We start from the raw sequence: 18,294 nt of genomic DNA, 5'->3' as shown, positions 1-18,294 counted from the left end.
TGTGCTTTAACCCACTGCGCCACCAGGGAGGGCCTCGTTATTATTTTTATGAAGTCTTTTTCTTTACCTTTTAAAAAAATGAAATCTTCAAATTCAAATTCTACTCCATTCTCAATCTCTCACATGGCTTTCCTCAGAATGATCTGAAACTCTGATTACCTGTAGTTCTCACACTCCGCACCCATTCCCTCTGTACCCCATACATTAGTTTCTCTTTAATTTTGCACATGTACCTTGTTACATATCTTCCTTCTCTTACCTATTGTGTTAAATGATTTTGCATTTTGTCTTTTTCTCTTACCAGACTGAGTTCCTGAAGACAGGGCTGGATCGTGTCAACTTTTAGGTCTTTTATATCTAGTATAGTACCTATTGTTGCATACTTGGCAACAAATGGTAATCTCTTGGAACATTTTTATAGTATGTTATTTGTAGCCATCATATTTCAAAATTTCACTTTAAACTCTTTCCAATTTTGAAGTCATTGTTATAAATTATAAAATTTTTTATAATTGTTTTATAAACCAACTGGGACCTGACTCATTTTGGATTGCTTTACAGTTTATAGACTTTTATTGCATCAGTGATCATGTTAACTCTCAGATAAACCCCACATTTTACAAGCTGAAATAATTTTTGATAGTTCTATAAGTTTATTCTGAACTACAATAGCCTCATTCCCATGGTAACTAAGCATCTTAGGAGAGAACCTGCAGGTATTCTAGAAAAGGTGGGAAATATTCCCATGGTATATGATATAAAGTTAAAATTTGGATTTATGTAACATATAAATGCAGACGTGTGACTTCTGACAATGAAAAATTGCACAGTAGAAGAGCCATTCACATGCCTGAAGATTCTTCCCATTTGCTGTTTGTATATCAGTCAAATGCACAAGAACAAATGCATGAGAAGAACTCAACTCTATTGTAGTTTTATGTTACCAAATAAATCTAGTCAGGAAAAAGCTTTGTGAAGCAAATAGGTAAGTATCATAGTATAGAAATAGTTCCCTGATTTCTGTAAAATCACTGAGCTCAACAGTGTTTCTTAGAGAAGGAATAAAAGATGTTTTTGGAGGCATGCTTCAGTTTTCCAGGCTCTTGGTATGTGTTCTTGGCAAATGAATCCTTTACTGGAGTTTCATTTCTCTTATTTGTAAAATGAAGATGAGAATGCCTTCTTTGTTGTGATGATGTAAGAAAGATGTGTGATACAGTCTCTGGCACATTGTAGGTTATTAGTAATTGTGCCTCACCTTATGTCCCTGTTATTCAGAGACACTTTTTCTAAGCCCTCTTCAGTTGATTCTACATCTTTGTTTTTTTTTGTTTTTTTTTTTGTTTTTTTTCCTGCTTCCTCTTTGGATCATTCAGACTGACATTGCTTACTTTTTTTATTTTGTCTTATACCGACTCCTGTTTCCATGTTTTGTGGCCCAAGAGCCACACACCACACTTGTGCCCTAAGTGTGCCCTATCTAGCTTCTTAGACTCATCTCCTAAGTTTATATTTGTTGATTCTCGCTTGTCTTTAGCATTTCATTCATAAGCAGTTTGATGTTGATAATTAATTTTAGATTTTGCATTTCAGTAAATCTCCTTACTCTTCCTTCTATCTTAAATGTTAATCTTGCCTGTAAAGAATTCTAGCCTGGAAGTCTTTTTCATTAACCACTTTAAATATCTCCTTCCAGTCCCTTCATTTCTACTGAAAATTCCACTGAAAGTCTGCTTGGTGTTCCCCTATAGGTTACCCTTTCTTCTGTTGATGTTTTTAATATTCTGATCTGGTCATTCATTCTCAGTAGCATTTACTGTAATGTTTCTTAGTGTGTATGTGTCTGATTTTTTTTGTTTGGTACTTTTTGGCCCTCTTGGGTCAATATCTGATTCATTGCCCAGATTGAGATTGTTTTTAGTAAATAAGAAAATGTTCCATGCCTTTCTTTTTCTCCTCCCCTCTTGAGGCCCCCATGATATGAGTGTCATTTCTTTTTACATTGTCCCAGAGGGCTCTTACACTATTTTCATTTTTTTTTAATTCTTTTTCCAGTCCTCCCTGGTGATGCACAGGTTAGGACACAGCACTGCAAGCTAGCTGCAGCCACTTCAGTAGGAGTTCAATCCCCTGCCCCAGAGGTGATCCATATAATGTATCAGACCTCTACTGTTTCTCCCACTGCTCCCTAAGCAGTGTACTTTGTCAGTCTGCGTGTTCTGCTCCCTACTCTGTTTCTGGTAAATCCTTTTACCACCCCTGCACCTCTGGCCTGTACCCCAGTACTGTATGCATAAATAAATAAATCTTCAAAAAAATAAAAATAAAATTCTTTGCCCTACACATCGTTCTATACATGTGTTTTAGTGCTCATTAAATCTCTCCATTGCTCCTGTTTGTCTGGCATTGAGACCCTCAATTGTATTATTTAAATCAGACTTTAAAGTTGCTTAAATCCATTATTTTTTAATGTAGCTGCCTCTTGCTTTTCTTATCATTATTCTGTTCTTTTTAATCTTTCACTGATTTTGTTTGTTAGTTTTTGAATTCCATAATTGTTGCCAGTACTGTTGCCTTAAACTGCCTTTTGTCATATTCCTAAGCTGTGCTGAGTCAGGACTCTTCAGGGCCTTTTGCTCTGGCACTTGTGATTCATTCTTCTGTCTCATTTTAATACTGATAGATTTTCATACTGTTGTCTTTACACTTGTAGAATACTTGCTTAGTATATTAGTTTTTAATAATAAGACTGAAAAGAAAATCTTATTACAAAATTTATTAATCACTGCATTGATAGGGTAAAACATCATTTGCCCAAAATGTTGAAGAATTTTTACTATCCATACTTGTGTTTTATTTTGAGTAGTTGACTTTGAGCTTCAAGGTAAAGAAAACTGCAGAACCTAAAGCATATCACACTTGTATAGTAACAGGAAAAAAATAATGTATGTAAGCAAATTGTTACAATGACCAGAATTATCATTGTGATCCTTTTCAGTGGAGCATAGTGGTTGATTTCCAGTGATTGTACACAATAATTCTAGATAAGCTTTACATTTTAAGACCTTGAAGAAACTTAAGTGCATGTTATGTTACCTGACTCATAGCTGATGGTCATATACTTTTGCAAAATTATAGAGGTATCATTATTAATTCACTGATTGACAAAGCTTTGAAAGTTCCCAAATTATATTTTCTTTTCAGACCATTATCTCGGGATGTTGAAAGTAATTACTTTTGCATTTTTAAAAACTGAAACAATTAGGACAGTAAAATTACAAGCCAATTTGATTTGCCCAGAAATTTTATTATAATAAAAATATCAAATAAATTAGCTTATTCATGGGTGAAACTTATATGATCACATTAACATTATATGGTTGAACCTGTTAAAAGCTTTAAATATCTGGGCCCTCCCTGGTGACACAGCAGGTTGGAGTGCTGTGAAGCTAAGCCAAGCTGTGGCCACTTCAGTGCGAGTTCGATCTCCGCCCTGGAGTTGACACACATGGCGCTGCAGAACTCTCCTGCTCACCCACTGCTCCCCTCAGCAGTGTACTTCGTTGATCTGCCTGTTCTGCTCCCCACTCTGTCTCTGGTGAATCCTCTCACTGTCCCTGCACCTCTGGCTATACCTCATTTCTGTATGCATAAATAAATAAATCTTTTTTAAAAAAGCCTTAAAGATCTTTTATTATTAATAAAGTATTCACATACATATATCTTATATTCTCTTAAGGAAAAATAATTTCACTAAGATCACAAAACACACTTGAAGGCAAAGTCAGAACTAAAAGTCCAGAACTTAAGATTCCTATTTAAACAGTGTATATCACTTCCTTGGGCTCTTTACTTTTTTTTTTCCATTGACTTTTAAACATTTTCAGCTGTTACTGATAGTAAGAAATACATTTTATATTACCATCCAAAATAATTTTATATCTGTTTATCTGTCTCAGAAACAAAATGTTTACAAAGTAGTACCTCCACATACTACATGAGATGTACTAGTTTTTGTCCATCCTATAGTTTCCTGTTAATATATTTAAAAATTGATTTCATGAAACATCAGTAGGTTAGCTGACAGGGGCAGAGGATGGGGAAGCCATAATCTTTTCTGAGTAAGAGGAGGTTTTCTTATTATTGAAATGATTATTTGTTGACATTGTTTATTGCTGGCACATAGTGAAATGAAAAGTAGACCAACTTTAAGTCAGTTTAATCATTGTGTTTAAATTCTAAACTTCTAGTTCACTGCCTGTACCAAAAGTGACTGGCCTTGAAGCTGCCCTTGGTACAGCAGGAGTCAGCATATATTAATATGTTATATATTAGACTAACTAAGCTAAAATGCTCATTATCAGCTGCTTTGTGTACTTTTAAATATATATGCATTATTTGTAGAGGGAAAAAATACAATTTATCTCAGGTAGGCCAACTTGAAAAATTTTCATGAGTGGTGTTTAGGAGTGAAAAATTAGCATGGTAATAGCAATTTGATAAGAACATGTTTAAAAACATGTTTTCCTTTTTGGAAATGAGGAATTCAGAAGAAGTTTAATTATCACTTACTGTTTTGATGTTTGGATTATTCAGGGGACTACATTCATTCAAAAATATTAATTGATATTACAAAAATGATGTTTTATTTTAGGTTATAAGAAAAATTGATAGTTTATGTTCTTCCATAAAGACAGGAAAACTAGAATGTATAAAAAAGAAAAGTAGATGTCACCTATAATTTCATTACCCACAAATAACATTGCTGTTAACCTTTTAATTTATATATGTATTTTGAACTATTTTATAAAAGTAGTGATTTAAAAAATGAACTATTATCATTCTATTTTTGGCATTTTTTTTTTCTGTTAGGAGGCATGATTATGTCTTTCTGTGTCACAACATACAAATCCTATATATAAAGACTTTAGAGCAGAGTCAGCAAACTTTTTTCTTAAAGGATATATAATAACTATTTTGGTTTTGTGTGCTTTATGATATCTCTCATTCTCTGTGAGTACTGGTTAGTGGAATTTTTAGAAGAATTCAAGTACACATTTATCTAACAGGTATGCATTCAGCACCTGTTAGAGTTTAGTTCACTGTGGTTTCAATGGCACATAGGCAATTAATGACCTGGGAATGGGTAAGAAAAAGGAAAATTCTGACCGAAGTTCTAGATGAGGAAAAGCTTCTTTAAAGAAAGATCTTAGTTCAGGTCTGAAGGGTGAGTACTTGTAAGCTAAGTTAAAGGGTAGCCTTAAGGAAAAGCATTGAAATTGATGCTGGGGATGAGAGGACCCATTTCAGGGTCTTGTGGCAACTTTGTCATAATGTTGCCTCATAGTTATGATTTCACCTGCTTCTCCTGAAGATTAAAGAAAACCATTTCACCATCATTGGAAGGAGACATTTTCTTAAGAAATGGTGTGCTAGGGGTTTCTTGCTTTGCTAGTTAAACCCATGCTGACAGCTAACTTGTGATTCGATTGTCAGCAACATTCCCTGAAGAGAATTCTTAATTTTTATTTATTAGGTTTTTTTCTAAGGACTTACATGTATGTAATTTTGTGAATTATTGAAAAGCTGCTTAAGAAAATCAATAGTACAATTTAATATAAACAGAAGAAATTGCTTTAGAACTTTTTAAAAATGCAGAGGCTTAAACCTTAAAATCAAGCAGTTAGGAAATACAACAACTCAAAGCAAATATAAAAAACAAATGTTATCTTTCAAGTAACAGCAAAGTAACCTTGTAACCTTGAAACATTGGTGTTGGCCCTGTATTGTTTTCTTTTTGAATTAGGTAGCACTTTACTGTGTTATATAACAGTGATGGAATTAAATGATGTTTCTAGTGAAAGAATTTTGCAAGTATAATGTGTTTTATTACTACATTCTACTTGTGCATTTAGCAATTAAAATTTTTCTTGTAATGATGATGGCATTAGAAGGGATAGGGAACTGTCAACGAGAATCTGAAGCTTAATTATCTCTTTGGTAACGAAATGCATAATCTTCCATTACAGCGCTTATTTTCTTATGGTAATTGACTCATTTGCTCTCTGGTTATCAATTTAACTTCCCTACCACAAACATCTGCTCTTACATTGTGTTTAATTGGTGTGAATACTATCCACAGAGAAATTAAAATCCAGAAAACATCTTAAAGGCATTATTTTATAATTCATGAAAGGGAAAAATAAATGATGATTTGAACATTGTGATTTCCCCCCCTAATAATTTGGAAATCTGTTTGCTAAAAATGCATACTAACATCATATTAATTTGGATGACTTTTGAAGGTTTTGTTTTCCAAAAGTTTGTAGGAAAAAGTTTATTGTGTTGTTAATTTAAAGGGACAAGTTGTTTGTATGTATGTTGTCATTTGTTTATCATTCTAAAAATTAAAGGGTAAAGCATAAAAAAGTGGCAGATGGCTACCTGTAGGAAAGTGGTAGGAAAAAGGAGGAGAAAACAGGGATAAAATGCAGGACTTGTTTGTTTGAATATACCTTATTTATAGATTTAAATTTTCATAAACAGTTCCTGAAGAGATCAAGTGAAACAAATGACTCGTTACATATGTATCTACTTGGAAGTACAGCCACCTAGAAAGTGAGAGTTCCAGGTGATAAGTATTATTCAAAATAAATTTAAAACTACTGTTAGATTGTGTATATTTAATGGGATATATTCTGAAGGTAAGGAAAACTTGTAAAAATCTTCTATGCTCTCTATTTTCATCTCATATGTAAAAATATTTTATTATGATTCTGAGACTACTTAGTGTAAGTAATATGTGAATAAGTTAATATTCTTATGAGCGGAAATTTTTTGGCATGAGGGAAGAAAAATGAAAATGTAAAGTTAATAAGTCAAGCATGGCTGTTTCACTCTTTCCCTTGTTCCCAGCAACCTCCCATTCAAGAAGTCAGGTTCATGATATGATGGGTGTTGTAGTCTTTGACACCCAAAATCTCTTCTCTGTGGAGATGGGAATCTGTAAAAATGTCAGGAGAGATAATTCGCTTAGGATATTATTCATAGCTCAGAGCTCGCTCTTTATTGTCCCTCTAACAGTTAAAGATGAAGGAAAACTATATGTCCAATTGGGAGTTCCATAGGACACCAATCAAGAAAATTTCTAAATGTCTAGGTTCCAAACATCTCCAGATAGGAGTGGGACCAGCAGACAGTGATTTCCTTGTATGCAGTTTGATGTCATAAAATAGTACAGAAACATTGGTCATGAGGATTGTCTACGCACATGATCTCTCTGAAGTTAATAAAGTTTCCATTCCCAGCTTATATGGTTTCCGAAAAAGGACAGAAGAATACAAAACTTTTTTTTTAAAAAAGATAATATTTATTTATGCCTACAGAACTGGGGTACAAGCCAAAAGTGCAGGGGCTTGTGAAAGGAAGTGGTAAAAGGATCCACCAGACTCAGAGTGGGGAGCAGAACAGGCGGATCGACAATGTACACTGCTGAGGGGAGCAGTGGGAGAGACAGGAGAGGTCTGCTGCACCATATGGGTCACTTCTTTGGATGGGAGTTTAACTTGTGCTACAGTGGCTGCAGACAGTTCATAGTGCTGCCCTTTAACCCATTGCACTACCAGCAAGGGCCCAAGAATATAAAAGTTTTTAATATTAAACTATTTTAAGTCAGTTACTTATACTGGGATATTGGGGTTGCCATTTAGAAAAACATAAAATTTAATACTCAACCTAAGTGGAGTATAGATTTCTTCATAAACATAATAGAAGAAAATATAAGTAAATATTTTTCATGGACAGAAAACTTAAAAGGAAAACCTTTGGAGTAAGAATAATAAAATGCAGATTTCAGAAAGGAAAAAATTTATACATTTTACCACATAGAAATTAAAAACTTTGGTACAAATTTACCAAGGTACCTTAAGTTAAAAGACAAGAGAAAAGCTGAAAAGAAAGTATGGGGATTTGGTCAAAAGCCAGCAATCACAACAGGAATTTAAACAAGGAAATTTAAAAAATAAATTTAACATGGATTATTAATTATTAAAAGATGTTTAACTATTGCAAAGGATAAAATAGGACACTAAAGAGTACAGAAATAGTAAATAAAAGGATCAGCTACTCTAGAATTTTGGGGAAAATTAAAAAAAAACTTGGAAGAGGACATCCCTTCCCAAGACGGCAGTCCAGACCTTAAAAAGAATGTAGCTGCTGGGCCCTCCCTGGTGGTGCAGCGGGTTAAAGCACAGCACAAAGAAGCTTAAGCCACTTCCGCATGAGTTTGATCCCTGCCTGCCCTGGAGGTGGCCACATGGCGTGGCAGACCTCTCCTGACCCGCCTGCTGCTCCCCTCAGCAGTGTACTTCGTCAATCTGCCTGTTCTGTACCCCGCTCTGTTTCTGATGAATCCTCTCACCCTCCACATTTCTGGCCTGTACCCCAGTTCTGTACAAATAAATAAGTCTTAAAAAAAAAAAAAGAATGTAGCTGCTGCCAGAAGTTAACAGCATGAGCCATTGCTGATGAGAGGAAATCACCTGCTAAATGCTACAGTTCTGAGCTGCTGTTTGGAAAGTTGCCTACTGGAATGCCATGGGCTTGACTGAAGATGAGCAAGAAGTTGATTGCTGGGGTGCCGTGAATCAGATCTGTTATCTAATGGAATGCTATAGATCAGAACTGGTACACTTGCTGTAATAAGCTGGAGAAACTTGCTTGAGGCTGTGAAGGAAATGCATGATGCGTACACCAATAATGTCCCACATACCTGTGGCTGCCAAACTATTAAGGGTGCAAGCAGAGCAAGTCTGAAATATTAAACCCTTTCCTCTGCCCTGTCAAACATGGATCCATATCAAGGATGTTACACAGGCCATTGTAGAATTGAGTGGAAAGTTCTACCTTGTCCTTTCTAATTCAGAATTTTAATTTGTTATGTTTGTGATTTAAAATGTTGGGGTAGAGGCAAAGGTAAATAAAGGAATATTTGGGCTTTTTCACCACACTAACTTTTCCTCAAAGATCCTGTCATTTTCACTCTTCCTCTTACCTTAAACCCATTTTAGGTAACAAGAGATGTTACTAGTGAGAATAACATTTATATTATTTATGTTTTTGGTTTTTTTAGTTACTAATTAGGCTGACTGCAAAGGAAGATGTTAGTCTTTTCAACTCTTTTTGAGTTTTAATTATGGCTCTTTCAAACGATATAAATCTTAGTGAAGTAGTCTTTAATATTCCTTTTTAAACACTTTAGATTACTCAGTTTTAATTTCTTCACATAGTTTAGTAAATACTTCTAATAGAAAAGCTGAGCAATTATCTTTACAATTATTCTTTGAGTTAGTCCAAAAATTAATCAGTTTTTGAAGATACTATGTTCCTAACATATTGAAAACATGTATTTGTTATATACTTCAGTAAAAAAGTGTGAAAGCCTCAAATAAGTAAGTCTGGTAATTAAAAAAAATTGCTTGAATACATAATAAAAAATTTTTATTTTCATTAACACTTCATTTTCTTTCTCTTTCAAAGTACAACCTGAATTCCTGAAGCAGCCTACTAATATATATGCTCACGAATCCATGGATATTGTATTCGAATGTGAAGTGACAGGGAAACCAACTCCAACTGTGAAGTGGGTCAAGAATGGGGATATGGTTATCCCAAGTGATTACTTTAAGATTGTAGTAAGTATTTTTCAAAGGACACTTACCTCTGAGGTCTTTAAATGTTTTTAAATGTAATCACCAAAAAAATATATGTACAATAGTTTTATATATTGAAGATAAAGACAGAAAAGTTCACACAAAATGTAATCTCTTCACTGACTGAGAGAAAACTGAACCTAGAAATATTTTGATAACTTACGTAAATCACATAGCAAGCCAGTGGTTTGACTAAACCGAAAATCCAGATCTCCTGCCATGTTACAATCTAGTACTCCTACTTAAACACAGTGGCACCTTTAAACAGAGCTGCCACCATTTTCTGGGCAATGATTACCCCTTGTGTGTTTGTACATATGTGTATGTTATGTACCAGTTTACTGCATAGCTCTCTATTTAAGGGACCAAAAATCTGCCCCTCCTTATTAGTACCCAGTGCCTTTAAGATAATCTAACCCAGTGCTGCACAATTATCATAACAGTAGATACAAAGATTCTTTAAAAAGTAAATTACAAAGTAAATGATTAATTTTAAATATATTTTAAAATATTTAACCATTATTGCTTTTAACTTTATATATAGTAGATAGTTGCTTAATAAATATTATCTGCTACTATTTATATCACTATCATCTTAGTAATAGTAATAGAGTTTTATATAGGCTTTAGTAATAAGGATTAATGGTATATCTTAAATCGCATACATGACATTCATAAACAATCAGACAGTAATTATGTTTATTGAAGGTAGTGTCTTGTTACAAATTCTCATACGAGTAATTCACTCATAGTAGTAAAATATTTTCTGTTTTTTAAATACATACATAGTCTCACAATTTAGAAAAGTGATTTGCAAGTATTTAATCTTATTAAAATGTTACTCTTATGGTTAAATTATTAGTTTTACCCTTTGTCAGTGTTTTCATAATTCTTATGATTTTTAAACTATATTGTATTATATCTATAACAATAAATATAGTTGATATTAATATAGTACTTTTTGGTTTAAGGAAAGTATATACATGGCCTCATTTAATTTATTGTAATCTAAACTGAAAAGCTAATATTAAAAACAATCTTAAGAAAATTGTCTAGAATTCACAAATCAGACTTTCATTTTGTTCACATGGTGTTGTATGGAAGACATTATTACAAGTAAAGCAGAAAGTTTGCAAACATTGTGGGTATGACTTTCCATTTCAGTTAAGTTCTTTGTTTATGTCACGCTCTTAAGTTCTTGTCAATGACGGTGTTTCCTGTTCTGGTCAAGTCATTACCTTGTCAAGACTGTAGTGTAAAATTGAGTTAGCAGGTAGATAGGGAAATAATAATATTCAGTAATTCATTCATACAGTTTTACTTGTTTTTCTTTCCCAGACAGAACATACCTTGAGATTTTCAGTTAGTCAGCATTTGAATCATAAAATTTTATTTATATTTTTCTTCTTTAGAAGGAACATAATCTTCAAGTTTTGGGTCTGGTGAAATCAGATGAAGGGTTCTATCAGTGCATTGCTGAGAATGATGTTGGAAATGCACAAGCTGGAGCCCAACTGATAATTCTTGAACATGGTAAGAGGGACTGAAATGTCAAGATGAAAGAGACTATGTTTGAGAAATTAGTACCTATTACTTCAGTAGTCCTCATAACTAATGATCTATTAGTAAAGACCAACATATGTAATTGTGAGAAAAAAAAATAGCACTCTAACTCATTTCAGTTGCATAACGTGATCTAGAAATACAATTTAGACAATGTTGAACAGAAGTCGCTATTAAGAAAAATTGTCACCTATAAACAACATTTATAGGTGACAATTGAATTATTTTAGATTTCAGTCATTAATCTCACAAACTTATTTCTGCCTTACTTAGTTTGCGTAGAATTTTTCAGTCTTTCAAAAATGAAGTTAACTTGTCTTTTCTAGTTATCATCAAAAATGTTTATTATGAATTCAGACAACTTTGAAAATTCAAAAGTGGGAAAAATCTTATATCAGTAAGGGTCAGTCCAGGGGAAAAAAATCACACAGCAATTTGAACAAAAACAAAAGAGTTACATACATGTTAATGTGAAGAATTATTAAATCAGAGGGCATTGGATTAAATAAAAGAGCATATAAGATTTTTGTATGCTGTTTTTTAAAAAATACACTTGAAAGTACTATAATAAAAGTGCAAAATTGAACTGCTTTTTCGCCCTGTATTTGTCTGCAATTATACTTTTCCCAATTTGTTAAAAAGAGTTAGTGAGGTATACCCCTTTTTCTGTTTTAGCAAAAGCCTCAGTTTGATTACTAAATAAGGTACTAACAGAAGCAAAGTGAAGTAAATAGCCTTATTTCTTTTTATTAGTGACAGTGATTTTCGTTAGTAAATTTTGTGACTCTCTTGGGGTTATTTTTGTGGCATTCATTAAAGGAACTTGGGCATACTTGTGTTTGGGGTTACCATTATAGGTTTAGCTCCAGCATAAATGGTTGGCTGTGTTTGGATGTTCCTAAACTAATCCTAATTAAAAAATGCCTGGATGCCAAAATAATTACACTCATAGTGTGTGTGTGTTCTTAAATTTTTGAGGCATCTTTCCAAAAACAGACAGTGTTTTGTGGCTGGCAAATTTTTTAGAGAGCTTGTCATGGAAGCATTAAGGATGTACAGGCTATAGAAAGGCAAGTAGTGCTGTGCTACTTATTTTGCTTTCCATTTTATTGTTTCATTTAAATTTGCAAGGTATGTGGGAAGATAAAGGAACATAATTTATAAAATATGATCTGTGCCTTTCTGGAGTTTGTAGTATTTTAAAGAATATAAGAGATGTATATATATGACTTTAATACCTGTCCATAGTTAGTATTGTTTTTATAGTACAAATAAAACAGTATAGTATACAGACAAATTAATTTTATCTTTTTTTAAGGAGGTTTATTTATGAAAAGTGTCCTCTTTATGATAGGTCTCAAATAATAGGATTTCCACATGTTAAACAGAGGACTGCTCATTATGGAAATAGGATCACTAGAGTACCTATTCCTTTTGGAAGATGAACTATACTGACAGAAAAGAATACAATTGATAATGAACTTGATTACAATAGTCAAAATAATACTTTAGTAAGGTTGTCTGATAATGCAAGTTTTATTAGAAGAAGGGGGGCAGTTCTTTGAGGTTATCTGAGTGACTAAAAGAATAGGGGTGTTTACAAAAATAGAAAAGTGTTATGAATTGAAGTGGAAGGGGACTTCTACTTGGAATGTAAATTTGAGCAAAGAAAAGAAATATATACTTTGATGTGAAGAATTTTTAAATTGGAAGGAACTAGAATAACAAAGGGTTAGTTAGAAAGAAATAAGGGTAAAATCCAATGAATATAAGAATGTCTATATAAAGAGCAAACATACTGCTAGATCTAGGAAAGGATGAGGTCCCATGAGGACTGACATTCACACCTTGTTGGTTAGGAAGGTGTAGTCATCATTTACTAGATAACAGAAGTTAGTGTGCTACTGCGCAGTGCGGTAAAAACTTGCTCAAAAGTCACTATCAGTGTGCTGATCAGAACTCTTCACAGGGAGTTGTCACCCTCAAAATATTATACAGACCCCTGAGAACAGGTAGTATAAATGACTGAAACTTCAGGAACCTTCACAAAGAAACAAAGCAGGCTGTAGTGGTTTAATATATACATACCTAGATGTATTACATACATATATACACATATACATATATATGTACGATTAATCTCTTGTTTCTAATAAGAGGTAATTGGTTATCTGGAGAAGGATCTACAAACTTTTCTTGTAAAGACTAAATAGTAAATTAGTTATCTTTCTGGGCCACTGTTTAGCTCTGCCATTGGAACATGAAATCTGCCATATAAGTCAAACAGCCTTGACTACTACAGCAAACCTTTATTTACAAAAACAGATGGCAAATCCTAGTTTACTGACTTGTGGTCTAAAAAAGTAAAACATGCACAATTAAAATGTGTGACAAAAAGCAGAACAGAATATGGTAAAATTGAGATCAATTTAAGATTCTCATATTACTATCAAATCAGGTGAAAATATTTGAAGTACATCACGGCATGTTAAAGGTGGATATTATAGACCTTAGGGAATCCACTATAAAATAGAGAAAGGAATTTGATTAGTAAGTGAATAATGGAAATACCATGGAATCAAAAACTGCACTCAATACAAGAACAGTGAGGGGGAAAAAAAGGAACAGAATAAATAGGACACTTTAAAAACTAGTAAGATGGTATATTTAATTCTTCTCTCTTAATAATTACACTAAATGTAAATTATTCTGGACTGCAAAACAAGTCCCAACACATTTACCATGATTTAAATAATCCAAAATAACATTTGTTGACCTCAGCAGCATTAAATTGAAAATCAATAATAGATACTTAGAAAATCCTCAAATATTTTGGAAATTAAACATCCTTATAATTATCCACATGTCAAATAACAGATCACACAGGAAACTATTTTAAACTGAAAATGAAAAGGGAGCTCATGAGTATTTTTAGAATGCAGCTAAAGTCTTGTTTTGAGGAAAATTTTTTTAGATTAGATCACAGAGAAATTAAAGTATTCAGAAAGAGAACAGAAATAAATAAAATGGAAAATAGTCAATAAATGAAAACAAGAACTGGTTCTTTAAACAGGTGAGTTAAATTGGAATATGTTTAACCAGGCTAATACTACACAAATTGTCAGTGTCAGGAATGAAAAAATGACTATTACTATTGACCTATCAACTTTAGGAGGATTATCAGGAACTGTTATGACACATTTATTTCTTGAAAAAAAAAAAAAACTAATAGTTCTGATTTGTTTAGGGAGGTAAGACATAAGTTTAAGATGTATAGCAGAAAAAGCAGATTTTAAAATGTCTAGAAGCAAGGCAATGTATGTCAGATGGTTAGAAAAGAGGTTGAGGAGGAAACAAGCTGATTTTGATTTCGATATATGATGTAAACCAAACTTTTCTGTTGCAACAAACTGTAGTGAGTGTTGTGTTACAGTGATTGCTTTTGTTTTGTGTTAGTCTTCCACACTACTGAAGGTTAGACTCTTCAACCTCTTCAGTAAATGGAATTATAAGGGGTCATATATTATCTAGTCTTGGATCTCTGTTTTCAGATGCATCTCAGTCACCCAAAATTCATGTCTTTTCAAAGATCTCTGTAGACATCATCTCTAATAATATTTTCATGTGGTTTTTGCCATGTTTTCTACTTGCACTCAAAACTTTCACCCTTGTTTGTACCTTAGACACCACTATTTTCTGTGGATTTATACCTCAGTGTATAGATAGCACATATTCTGTTACTGTATTTTTTTCTTCACATCAATTCCAGTGAAATACCTTGTTCTGCTGACTTTTAAAAAAACTTGCCTTTAGTCTCAGTCTGATGCATTATGTTTGAAAAATAGATGGCTTTAAAAAGCTGGAAAATTATATTCTGTGAAATAAGTCAGAAAGAAAAAGAATGATTTCACTTGTAGGAGGAATATAGAGGATCTAGGAAAAAAATAAACAGACAACTTAAATCAAAGATATTCTTTGGGGAGGGGTAAGGTAGGGTTAAAGGGGTGCAGGAAGAGTACAAGGGACCCTGGAGAGGGTGCACAGGTGAATTGGTGTGGGGACTGTATCTGAGAAAAGAAAGCAAATGTACAAAAATGAGCAATGATGTAAAATATATATACATAAATAAATTATATATTTAATGAAAAACGAAACGAGCAGAAATAGCATTTTGAAATTTCTGAATGTATGATAAAGTTTAATCACAAACCAGTGTGATCATACATTACAGGAATACAAATTATTTGGTGATTTGGAAAGAAATTTATTCACCTTATAAAATAAGTAAAATATGGAGAGTTAAAATTTATTGAATCCATGAAAAGTTTGAAAGATGATGGAATCGTGTTACCATCTGTTTCTACATGTAAAATAGAGTACAGATGAAAACTTTGGTATTTTAGGGTGTAAAAATTTAAATCATTTGTATATGAGAAATACTTTAAATTTAGGAGGCAAATTATGAAATGTTACAAGAATTATGAAATGTTACAAGAAAATTATGAAATGTTACAAGAATTACAGAAATTTTATATCCTAAATATAACAGGATTACAGGTCTATGACAGAAATTTAATATCCTAAATATAACAGGATTACAGGTCTATGACAGAAATTTAATATCCTAAATATAACAGGATTACAGATCTATGACAAAATGACATGCAAATAGATTAGACAGGCATATAGATTAAATATAAAGTTAAATCTTACATCAGTGAGATTTTATTTTTACTTAATAAATTTTATCTTTTATATCTTTATAGTGCTATTTAATAATGATTCATGTCTTTGAAAATGTAAATTGCTACATAATTTACTGAAGCCGTTTTAACAATTATATCTTAAAAATTACTGACTCATCCATAATTGTTCTTTAGAATTTTTTTCTAGGGAAGTTTCAAAGACTGTCAATATCAACATTAGTAACATCAAAAGAGATAGTGATAAAGAATAGGAACTGATTAAATGTCTTAAATTAGAAGAAATAATGAAAATATAGCACCACCTTATGATGGATAAGTTATTTGTCCATTAAAAACTGTATCTTTGAACAACCTTTAATGATAACAGGAAAAACTCAGGATATAATGTCAATTTGAAAATTAAAATACAAAATTGTACATGCCCGATAATCTGAATTTAGTTAAAAAAAATTAAACTTATAAATTCAGAAATCTCCATGCCTTTGGGTAGTGATAGTTTCTCAGTTTTCTAAAATAGCCATCTATTCTATAAACATTAAAGGTTTTTCTTTTTAAAAAAATTAATATTTAAGTCATAATTGAATCAGTGCTGAAATTTAGAAAAAGTTCCAAACATAATTTTGAGGACTTTCTTCCAGAAATGTAGATGTTAAGAGTGAGAAACAATTGCCTTCACAGAAGAGTTGGATTGTGTTGCAGGAAATAAATTGAGCATCTTTTGGTAGAATTCATTGATACCTCTTGATTTGGTAAGACAAGGATTAGATTCTTGAGCACTTGAATAAGGAAGGATAGGGAATGGCTCACTTTGGGACTCTTTTTCTTTGCATTCATTAGCATTACAGATTTCCAAGAGTATAACAGAATGTATATAACATTCCCTAATCTGTTTAACCATGGAACTTGCTCTTTTTTTTTTTTTTTAAGTAGATCCATTATTTATTAAAGGGTGCAGTTTGGGAAGCATTGATACAAAGATTTTCAAAGAAAGGTAGACAAGATTATTGTTGTAAATTCCTGTTTTGTTAATAAAGTTTTATTGAACTATGGCCACACATTTGTTTCCAGATTGGTTTATGTCTAATCTGTTGTTATTTTCATACTATTATAAGGGAGGTGTGTCGTTTAGACAGACACCATATGACCTTGAGAAACTTTTTACTCTGGCACTGTGCAAGTTTTCTGAAGACAGTACTTATATTATATATACTTTTCAGTCTCAGTAGTGCGCGAAGTTATTTATGCTCAGTGGAGATTTGTTTCACTTACTTACAACTTTTTAAATGGAAAAAAGGGAGAAAGGGTAGGTAGAAACATGGCAGGCGAAGTCAGGAGAGTGAAGAATATAAGAATAAGAAACAAAGGCAAACTTGAATGTGCGGAATAATGAAGGGAGAACTTTTAACAGAACTACAATCTGTGGTTTGCTAGGAGATTTTTTATGTGTGACATCTGAGAGATATTTCAGCACAAAGGAGGTACATGGAATAAAATTTTGGTGGCATGAAGAAACCTGTTGTTGTGGTACTTGTCTTCATCTACCCAGTTTAATGTCAAAAATATTTGAAGGAGCATCTTTGACAAAACCTTATTATTGTGGAGAGAATTTTCAGATTCCCAACAGAAAAGTATGCCTGTATGTACCACCTTCAATCTGCTGACTGGTGCTTGGCTGTACAAGAAAGTACATTGGTGCACCCACAATTAACCTATGATACAGTTTAACAGCATGGTTCTAAAGAGTATTACCACCTTTCACATTAAGTGTAATTTCATAATTAAAGTCAAAAATGTGCAAAACACTTATGCAACAACTCTAGAAAACAGAATTTATAGCCAGATTGTGAAGTAGAAGTTAAGAATTTCATTTCAAACAACTACCCTTCAGGTTTGTTGAAAAGTCATTGACATTTAACACTGATAATTTGATAGTTCTCCTGCCAAATACTTGTAACAAGACTAGCTTAACAGATCCTTTACCTGACATAATTATCATTTTGTTGTTAGGATGAGAGTACCAGAGCTCTACTGTCATAGCAGCTTTCAAGCATGTGGAACAGTATGTTAACTGTAGTCACCTTGCTGTACTTAGAACCCTGAAAGTGACTCACTTTATATCTAAAAGTCTGTACCCTTTGACTACCATCTTATTTTCCCTACCCCTCTTTCCCTGGCAGCCACCATCCTATATTGTTTCTTTGAATTCAGCATCAAACATACTTTTTGAATCAAAACATTTAAAATGCAGTTTTTAATACTAAATTTATTTTTGTGTATATTTAGGAACAGCAACACGTCTTTTTTTTTTTTTTTTT

General features: G+C 32.7%; 1 protein-coding gene across 3 annotated transcripts in view; it reads left to right on the top strand.

Annotated features, from left to right (window-relative positions):
- NEO1 (neogenin 1) overlaps positions 1-18,294 on the top strand; it is a 159,447-nt gene that overhangs the window by 70,687 nt on the left and 70,466 nt on the right. For all 3 annotated transcript variants that reach the window (XM_004687609.2, XM_004687610.2, XM_004687608.1), the window contains exons 6-7: positions 9,538-9,692; positions 11,123-11,243. In XM_004687609.2, the coding sequence (XP_004687666.1) occupies positions 9,538-9,692; positions 11,123-11,243 (276 nt within the window). The remainder of the gene's footprint in view (positions 1-9,537; positions 9,693-11,122; positions 11,244-18,294) is intronic.

This window comes from Condylura cristata, unplaced genomic scaffold, assembly GCF_000260355.1.
Source record: "Condylura cristata isolate star-nosed mole 26May11 unplaced genomic scaffold, ConCri1.0 scaffold00023, whole genome shotgun sequence".
Taxonomy (NCBI): Eukaryota; Metazoa; Chordata; class Mammalia; order Eulipotyphla; family Talpidae; genus Condylura; species Condylura cristata.
This window is presented reverse-complemented; position numbering and strand designations above follow the sequence as displayed.